Below are 9,823 nucleotides of genomic sequence, written 5' to 3' on the forward strand. Positions count from 1 at the left end.
ACATGTATCCCATTAATGAGAAATGAGTTTTAAGTTACCACTAACTAGAAGCTCTAAAGACTTTGTTTAAGTGGTGGAGCAGCTGTTTCCAAACCTATATTTCCATTCAAACACGATGGAACGTGTCAAAACCCAAAAGATTAAGGGGGCATTTGATGGCCATAGATTTGAGATTCTCAGGATTTGAAAACCATGAATTTAAGGTTTGACCCTTCCCTCGATCTTAAATCTGACATTTTCTTTAATGCAAAGAAGTAAAATAAAGGCCTTAAGTATGAATCTTAGATATGACTTAAGATCCTTAGTTTGATAAACCATGAATTTTACCATGAATCTTTTGTCACATTAACAAAAGCATGTCGCATCATATCCGCATTAGATTTTGTAGATTTCAAATCGAGAGTAATCATTCACCGACAGTTGTATGACTTTCTTCACCAACAACTAAGCACCCCATGTGGTAAAAGGTGTTGCACCTTCTAAGATAAAAAAAGACGTAAAAAACTTTTCATGCATAGAAATCATAACCAGGTCTCTTCCAATATGTTCAAAAGAAAAAAGTTTCAAATAGATCTGGATTCGGATCCAGATTTGTGCTCATACTCTTTGAAACACTAGACATGCTTTAGCTCAACTAAATATGCCTTATTTTACTGGTCTTGGTCATATTTAGCTCATTAACTTTTTGAAGTGAGTTGATCGGATTCAGATACACATCAAATTCAAAATACCATTACAAATAAATATCCTATATCCAATGTCCATAAACTTTGAAAACCGTTTATTAATATATCATAACAAAATTCGGATTCAGTATTGTATTTAAAAAGTTGGATTCATATTCAAAAGTACAAATACAAATCAGATTCATATATCGTATAGACTTTTTTTCATTTGCATTTTTCGAATTTGAATGTATGAGTATCTAATAAATCGAATTTGAATATATGAATATCTAATAAATCAAATATTTTTAAAGGTAGATCCAATTCAAGTCCATTCTTTTGATATCTCTCGTGGTTTTCCTGAGCCATCGATTGGGAAAAAAACCATGATACTCAAGCCGGGAACCTTGTTAGACAACAACGTACTTGAACAAGTTTGGGTTCATTTTAAATAGGCCAGATTTGCCAACTCGGTGGATCCATTAGATATACGGATTCAAGTCCAGTCTCTGAACAACGTTGCCAGAGACAACAAGCAAAACTGTTTTCCTCTGTGTGCGTTACGATATTCTTCTTCGATCTCACTCTTCCGCTCGCCCATCTCCCCGAATCTTTCGTTCTCGAAAGTTCTAGTAGCTGGACAGGTACTTCTTCTCCTTCTTCATAGTTCTCAGTGCTCTTTTGTTTCTTTCTGTTCTGTTTTTTCTGCATCTGTTGGTGGAGAGATCTCGAACGCTTTTCACGACGGAATCTGGAGTCGCGTCCAGATGAAGAGCAGGCGAGTCGTCTAGGTAATTCGCTCGGATGAACTGATTGATCAATGTGATGCTTAGCTTTTAGTGAGATCTAGTTGAAGTTGTCATCAAGAAACTCAACAGATCAGTTTTCGAAATAGATCGAGTACTGTGGGGAAATTCAAGAATATCAGTCTCCATTTCGCCTTACCATCAAACAAATGGTAATGATTTTTTCAGGGATAACTCATTTCTATTAAATTGCTGCTCAATAAGCTGTAATATGTCTTGTATGAAGATTTGGTATGGATATTATTCCGAATTGAAATGTGAAGTTTGGAATAGACAACTTACTGAATTTTCGTGATTGTTTTTGTCCAGACCAGTAGCGGAGCATTAAAGCTCCCATTGAAAAGGAGCTCCACGTTCGCTGCTCTGCTCTCCAACGACATGTTTTGCCCATGCCAGACTTGGGTCGGGCCCCACGTTAGCTGCTCAAGTCCGAAACAGACATCGTGAGACGTGAGTGCTTCTTCTTCTTCTTGAGTCGTGAGTTCATTGAATCTGTGTTGCCGTATCTCGTTTCGAAACTCGATTTGATTGCTTTTATTCAATGTCGGCTGCATGACTGCGTTAATAAGGCTGGTGTTGGCCCTGTTGGGTTTTTCGTTTTTTCCCCCCCTTTTTCAACGCTTGTTTTGTTTCCTTCGTTTTATTTTCTCGTTTAATCGTATCTCAGTTCCACACTTCCACTTCTCTCTGTTTTTGTTCTTTTGTGATAATTTGATGCGGAATATGAATTCTTTTTTGACTGAGTTTTTCTTCTTCACTTTTGGGTTCTTGGGGACTTAGGGTTTTGGTGTCTTTCTGAGGTAGAAATGAGTGGTTTATGTCAATGATTTGTGAATTCCATTTCTTCAATTTGATGTAAATGAAGGGATTTATCCTTCTCTAACTGGTTGAGTGGTTTCTATCTTTTTCATTTTCTGATGGAAACTGATATCAATTTTTAATGCATTCCCGAAGGAAAAGCGAGAAACAAATTGAAATCTACTTGAGGAATGCTGCTTGATTTTATTCAAAAACCGCCTTGTCATATAATGAAGTGACTGTTTCAAGTCGAGAGTAGTGAATGATGAGATGCGGTAGAGGTGGAACTGCTTAAAATGATCCAATGTGGACAGTTCCAACGACCTGAAAGAAAAAGAAGAAGGGTGTTTTGGCATTTATATCTTCTAAATGATAAAAAAAAAAGTCCTTTGGTGCAAACGCAACTGTGGATTAGTTCAATGAAGCTAAATTGGTTCAGAGACTCGTTCATTTTCCATTACAAGAATAAGCAAATCACGGCCATCGGATCAAGCAGCCGGAGAGTAGACAGTTACTTGCTTAGGTATTGTTTTCCTCCTTTTGGTTGCCTCAGATTTAAGATTCAATCCAGTGCTCATTTGAGATGTGTGACGACATTGTGGGATTGCATTTTTACTTTATGATATTCAGTTGGCCGATTTCCATGTGAAAACATCGTGCCCGACATTGTTCAAACTTGTAACCATTAATAGCTGCTCCTCTAGTTCCTGTTCTATACAGAGAGACACTAGAGAGAGAGAGAGAGAGAGAGGGAGAGCTGAATTTTTGGTTAGTTACCAACACTGTAGCCTGAATTGGACAGTTTTCTTGGCCAAAGGGATGCTTGAAAATGGAAGGATATTAGTGGGTTCAGAGTTTAAATGATGAAATTGCCACTAACTTTGAGTTGCAAAACGCACGGAGTGTTTATATCTGATCTACCAAGATAGTGAAATTGACACAGGAAGTGATATGTGAAGCGAAAATGTCTAGAATAATGGATAGGATTAAGCGGGGAAGCGTCGTGAAGCGAGAAACGAAGGAGAGCAATCCTGGGAAGCGAGTTTCCCTGCTAGTGGACTTCACATATTAGGACAAAGCCTGTTGAAAAATCCATGGGTGCTAGACAACTTGTAGATAGCTGTTAGTCAATTTTTTTGTTGGTTTACTTTGCTTGTTTTGTTTTCTGCCATTACCACATGCTCAGACAGTTAAAGATTTGTAAGTTTTTGAAACAAATGAAAGTGTTTTTTGTTAGGATTTTTTTGGCTATCTTCGACAGCCATGAAGTTGGTATGATTTGCTTGTTGGGACTAATTGTAAGTTTGTTTGTAACTATGATTATTTGCTTTATTTTTAAAATAACATATATGTTAATTTGAATTTTTTTTCACGTACTATATGCTAGTGCCCCACAGCCAAAAATTTCTGGCTCCGCCACTGGTCCAGACGTGCATGTTTGGACAGGTGAGTTGCGTTAACTTAGAATCAAAATGTAGCTCGATATGCAAGTCTCTTCTCCTCCTCTGGGTGCTGACAGAAAGGCCTCACCGTTCAGAATGGGTGCAAATATAATGATTAAGAAAAGACTTCAGATAAACAATACGTTGAATATTTGAGTTTGTATACATATTTTCTTGGAATTTTTAAAACTTCTGATCAAGTTTGGTTGTGTTGATCGGACCTTAGAAAGTTGAAGCATTGGAGGCAAGCATCTGAAAATCGCAATTACCATAAACAAGCTTGTTTCACATATTTCTTCTCCCTTTTTCCCTGAATCTCGTGATAGGACTTGAGGCCTTCTCTTCATCTTTCAATTTTCTGATGTACACAGGCATAATGTCTCTTTTTAGGGAAGTACACTAGCTGTACTCTTTCTCAATGAAAGGACTTAGATGTACACTTTCTGATTTTCTTGAAAATTAGGTGGAAGTCTAACAGGGAGTATAGTCTTTTCCAAAGTTTGATTTGTTTAAAAATATGAAATTTAAGAGCTATATTCTTAGAATATGATGCGTGAAGCAGGCATCATGTCTACTTTCAGTTCCGTGCTTTGTGCTTCTTGAATAGTATATAAGGCTGTAAGCTGTTACATTGGTCTACAATTTAGTACCTGTGCAAGTATAGTTTATGTTAGAGACTTAGAACAAAAAACTAGAAATCAAGTTTTTTTTTTCTCTTTTTCTGCTATTTTTTTCACTTAAGAATCCTAACGAGTTTCTTTTGTAGGATTTTGGAATCAACAGCAGGCAAATAATTGTTGACAGCAACTTGCACTCCCAGAGCTTCCACTTATGAAGTAGACCTTGATGTTTGTTCCGCTATCCCTAGAAAAATATAGGCCTTGATGCCAAAGCTTGGAGACAGTGGAAGCACACAACAGAACACGTCTATGGCTGTCCTTGAGCTATACTAGATTTTTTTTTTTCAATTTTCCTGTTACTGTAGAAAATAATGTCGATTCTTTACCAGAGACAACAGCAGCAACAGCAACCTCTAGTTGACTCATTGCCCCTTTCACCTCGTCAACCAAATATTAACCAGCGACCTTCCTCTTTATTCAGCACACTTGGGCTTTCTCTCACATTGTTGACCTTTATTGTATTGCTCGTATTTTTCTATCCGTGGGTTGGTAGTTCAGGGAGCCTGTTTTCAAGTGGTGAGTCTCTTTCGAAATGGAGGGATTATACATTATCTGAAGCTGCGGCATTTGTAGCAAAGGATGGTACTGTGATAGTTTGTGCAGTTAGTCAACCATATTTACCTTTTCTAAATAACTGGCTCATCAGTATCACCAAGCAGAAGCATGAGGAGAAGGTACTGGTTATTGCTGAGGATTATGCAACACTTTACAAGGTGAATCAGAAATGGCCTGGACATGCTGTCTTGATCCCTCCTGCACCTGATGCTCAGACAGCTCATAAATTTGGATCACAGGTAATTTGTACCAGCTGATGATGAATAACTCTGTGCATGTTGTATCATCTGAAACTGATGAACGCTCAAATACTCATCTGATTTCTAACTGACACCTTCTCTTATGGTTCTAGATATCATCCCCATAATCATCACTTTTTAACATTTTTATTCTATTTATATTTTATAATGTTATGTCTGCATGACTGTGTCAGTAGATCCATGACCACTTCCTTTTGCTACTTAAGGTGAACTTTATGTAGCTGTTAATTTAATTAAAAATTTGCAGAAGTAAGATAATATAAATGGGCTTGAAAAATAAGGAGATGCTGAAGCTTAATATAAAGAAAATCTCCATTTAATTTTCTTGATAAGATAATATAAATGGGCTTGAAAAATAAGGAGATGCTGAAGCTGAATATAAAGAAAATTTTCATTTAATTTCCTTGATTAGAACAAAGCACCAACAGTGTTTCTACAATGCTGTCTGGTGTTCCACATGTCTGCATGTCAAATGAGTGTATGACTAGGTGGAAAAAAAGTAAATGGCAGTAGCTTAATATTAGTTCTGAGATGTTTCATATGAGAACTGCAAAGACCCGTTGTATGTCGTATGAGCTTTTTTGATGTGTTTTTCCGAATGTGTGTTTTTTGCATATGCAACTTATCTCTCGCTGATTTTTTTTTTCCATTGCCTTGATCGTTACATTATTTGACAGGGGTTCTTCAATTTCACATCCCGCAGGCCTCGCCACTTGCTAGATATTTTGGAGCTTGGCTATAATGTGATGTACAATGATGTTGACATGGTCTGGTTGAAGGACCCATTCCCCTTTTTCAAGGGGAATCATGATGTTTATTTCACTGATGACATGGCCATGGTTGGTAGTATCTTCTCTCTTTCTGCTGGATAAAATCTGGATTATCAGTTGTCTTCTTTAAGTAGAAGGCACACTTGGTTTTTCATCTAGAATAGATCCTTATAAATCTTCCTTAATCTTTCAGGTAAAACCTTTGGATCATCCTCACACTTTACCAGCACCTGGTAAAAAAGGGCGCACTTACATCTGTAGTTGCATGATATTCTTGAGGCCTACAATTGGAGCTAAGAAAGTGATGAAGAAGTGGATTGAAGAACTCCAAATTCAGCCTTGGACAAGCAAAAAGAAAACTAATGACCAGCCTGCCTTCAACTGGGCTCTAAATAAAACTGCTGGAGAGGTATGTTTATTATGGAATTTCAATCCTAATGATGGTAGAAATTCTTAATTGGTATTCTATAAACCAGAGTACAGTTGAGTCGATAACAAGAATGGAATTCAAATATGTTTAACATGAATGAAAAGCTCCTCCAGCTCATATGTTACCCCATGCCAGTTGTTTCTGTGAAAGCAGAAAATGGAACATGACTTGAGAGGCTTTTATTGGATGTTGTGGGCCATAGTTAAGTGAAACTTCCAAAGAGAGACGAAGAGTCCAAGTTCTCTCGTGTTCATCATGCTTACTACTTCAGAACCATCCAACAGCAGTCCTGGTAGACGTAAATTTCCTATGGGTGCGATCCAAGTAGTTTATTTACCGAAGACAAGTGATGGATCACCCTACTATGACTTGTCAAAAGGGATTTCAGGCACATAAAAAGTAAACTGCTAATAATTTACCAACATTTCACAGCTTTAATAAGTACGTAATTTTGATTTCAAGAACATGGACTGAAGAGTGAACTGTTACTAATGAAATATGTTCACTTTATGTGATTAGATTTAGTGAGGGTTGTGTTAAGGTTGTTTTCCTCTTTGGGGCACATGTGGATGCTGAAGGCTGGGAGGTTGACATATGCATCCACCCACACACTCGCACATGCAGGTTAATGTAACTATGAAAATATATTTGAATAAATTTTGTTGTACATAGATCTATAATAGTAAACAACCTAAGTGGAGATATTTACAGTAGTATTATGCATAAGATCACACATTGTATGATATGTTACACTATGTAACATAAATATGAAAAAAAAAAAAACTCCTTGGATTGGTTTCAGGACAGTAAGTATACCCTGTCGGGTTTAACTTACAATATGCCATTGTATACCATATGATAAGAAGGTATTTTCAAAATAGGCTGAATGCTAAGTTCCTCATGAAAAGCATTCTCACACATTTAAAGTAAAAAGTTAAACTTAGGTTTGATTTCATTCATCAAATCAGAGCTTTCATGGTTTTTCATACAAGCCTATGCCTACCCTCCCACATATTGAAAAGAAAAAAGAACTCAAGTTTCATGGCCATCAAGTTGTTTCAAGGCTCCAAGGCGTAAGTCATATACAAGTACTACTTATTTATTTTAATATCTAAGAGTAATTAATTTTTAATCATTATACTGAGCATGCATGTTATAGCCTATACGTATGTTGTTATTCTGTTAAAATTATGCAATTCATGTTGTTTGGTACAGAATTTTTTCCTACTTTTTCTGATATTTCATGTTCTTGTATTTTTCTGATATTAATTTTTTTTGCTATTTTTCAATACTGAAAAATTAAATTTGTGTTTTTTCATATTACCTTAGCTTTGGATCTGACCAGTATGAGTTACACTATGTGCTTTACAACATTGGTTTGCAGGTTGATCTCTACCTGCTGCCCCAAGTTGCATTCCCATCAGGTGGCCTGTATTTCAAGAATGAGACCTGGGTTCAGCAAACCAAAGGGAAGCATGTCATTATTCACAACAACTACATCACTGGTTTTGAGAAGAAAATAAAGCGGTTTCGTGAATTTGGTCTCTGGTTGCTGGATGATCATGCACACGATTCACCACTCGGCATAATATGAGAAGTGCACATATAGTCCTTTTTGGCCCTTGATGCATCTTGATGCTACAATTGCACCGGATGAATGACCTGCAGAAACTTTGGACTACAGTTCTTGATGATGGTGGCTTGCTGATGCTTGTTCAGCCAAGTGGGTTAACTCTTCGATCTGTAATTTAATAACAAAAAAGCTCTGCTAATCTGGGTTTTGAGTTGGCCAAATAACACATGCTGCATTTTACTATTTTTTGTTTGAGGAAAGCCAAATTTGTTTTATTTTTATGATAATTTGTTGTTCGGTGGTTCTTTCTTTGTCTTCCTTTTTTCCTTTTCTTTCCTCTTTTGTCAATCAGAGGAGAATTTTGAACTTTGAGTTGGAATCTATTGAGCAATTTTTGTCCTTTGGGTTCCTTGGAGGGTATGCTTGCCTAGGAATTAAAAGAAATTCTGGGCTGTGGGTGGGGAATTCTTTTAGGACCCGTTTGAGAAACAAGTTTTCAGAATTTTATTTCTGAAATTGGTGAATGGGAAATAAAATTTCATATTTCTAAAATCACGTTGTGTTTGTTAACTTGGAATTATTGTTCTGGAAACAAATTTCTTCGTTTGATGGCGAAAAGTCAGAATCGGTGGAAATGGTGGGTTGTGGTGGAAAAAGGGTAGGAGAAGAAGAAGATGTGGTTGGAAGAGGAAAAAGGGAGTGAGGGAGGAAGAAGGGAGGCAGCGGAAAAAGGGAGGCGGAGGAGGAGGAAGAAGAAGATGTGGCTGGATGAGGAAAAATGGAGCGAGGGAGGAAGAAGGGAGGCAGAGGAAGAATGGAAGGAGAAAAAAGGGAGCGAGGGAGGAAGAAGGGAAGGAGGGAGGAGGAAGAAGGGAGGTGAAGGAAGAAGAGATGTGTCTCTGCAGCCATTCTCTCTCTCTCTCTCTCTCTCTCTCCCCCCCCCCCCCCCCCCCCCCCCCCCACCCCCTCCCTCTCCTTCTCCCTCTCCCTATGTGTACGATGGAAGGAAATGCTTGGCTCTGAGTGGAGGGAAAGTGTTCTTCCCTCACAAACTTGAAACGGGAAAGGAAACTTGCAAACTGCGTGCTCGAGAGGGAGGAACCGGGCATGAGCGTGAAGACGAAGGTGTGAGCGTGAGGATGAAGGCGTGAGCGTGAGGACGAACGCGAGGATGAAGCCCCAATGGGCAAAAAAAAACCCTTGAAATATTTTTCCACCTCTTTAGGTGAAAAGATATTTTCGGAAATTTGTTTCCGTTTCCCATCTCAACGGTAAAAAAAAAAAAATCATGTTTGATAAAACTGAAAATATTTTAAAATTTTGAAATAAATTTTTTCTGCTACAGGAGAATTCCGGCCCATCAAATGGGCCCTTAGGGAAAAAAAAGTCAGACTCTTGCGCTTCTGGGGAGAAAAATTCTGAGCATCTTTTGAGGATACAGAGTAAACATTTATTCCGGCAAAAGCTCACCGTGTTTGTATTTTCCTACATAAGGAAACAACAATAGAATAGTCTCCCTACATGGGCTGTGATTGTTTTGAATCAATAGCTTCTCCAAGAACTCTAGAAACTTTCTCACTCACTTATTGTGCCTTGGAACATGTAGTTCGTTCCAATTTTATCGGATGTCTAATGTAGGAAATGAACATCCGTGCATGGCATTTAAAATGTTTTGACCATTTTCTCATCAGACCGCATTATATTACACGCAACAAGCTATTTATTATTTCTTGAAGAAAAATTTCGAATATTTGTTGACCAATTCTTTTATACGGCTGTCTGGAACTCTAGATATTGGCGGTGAAGTCTTTGAGTTATGTTGCAAATAAGAATTTCGGAGAAGT

General features: G+C 37.7%; 1 protein-coding gene across 4 annotated transcripts; it reads left to right on the plus strand.

Annotated features, from left to right (window-relative positions):
- The first annotated feature begins 1,137 nt into the window (after positions 1–1,137).
- On the plus strand, positions 1,138–8,378 carry LOC116261004 (UDP-D-xylose:L-fucose alpha-1,3-D-xylosyltransferase MGP4-like). Of its 4 annotated transcripts, XM_031639576.2 has the most exons (7): positions 1,138–1,309; positions 1,781–1,921; positions 2,426–2,792; positions 4,478–5,185; positions 5,884–6,045; positions 6,170–6,385; positions 7,791–8,378. In XM_031639576.2, exons 4-7 carry the CDS (start codon positions 4,703–4,705, stop codon positions 7,998–8,000), a joined length of 1,071 nt encoding a protein of 356 aa, XP_031495436.1. In that variant the 5' UTR covers positions 1,138–1,309; positions 1,781–1,921; positions 2,426–2,792; positions 4,478–4,702; the 3' UTR covers positions 8,001–8,378. The 4 variants fall into 4 exon arrangements, with proteins under 4 accessions (XP_031495436.1, XP_031495433.1, XP_031495434.1 ...); XM_031639573.2 differs by lacking the exon at positions 2,426–2,792; XM_031639574.2 differs by lacking the exons at positions 1,138–1,309; positions 2,426–2,792 and adding an exon at positions 1,316–1,456.
- The last annotated feature ends 1,445 nt before the right edge of the window (positions 8,379–9,823 follow it).

Source organism: Nymphaea colorata, chromosome 9, assembly GCF_008831285.2.
Source record: "Nymphaea colorata isolate Beijing-Zhang1983 chromosome 9, ASM883128v2, whole genome shotgun sequence".
In the NCBI taxonomy this organism is placed as follows: domain Eukaryota; kingdom Viridiplantae; phylum Streptophyta; class Magnoliopsida; order Nymphaeales; family Nymphaeaceae; genus Nymphaea; species Nymphaea colorata.

Coding starts and splice junctions, on each gene's coding strand:
- LOC116261004 (XM_031639576.2), top strand. CDS start 4,703: ATGTCGATTCTTTACCAGAGACAACAGCAGCAACAGCAACCTCTAGTT. Junction 6,046..6,169: donor TCACTGATGACATGGCCATG/GTTGGTAGTATC, acceptor TTAATCTTTCAG/GTAAAACCTTTGGATCATCC. Junction 6,386..7,790: donor TAAATAAAACTGCTGGAGAG/GTATGTTTATTA, acceptor ATTGGTTTGCAG/GTTGATCTCTACCTGCTGCC.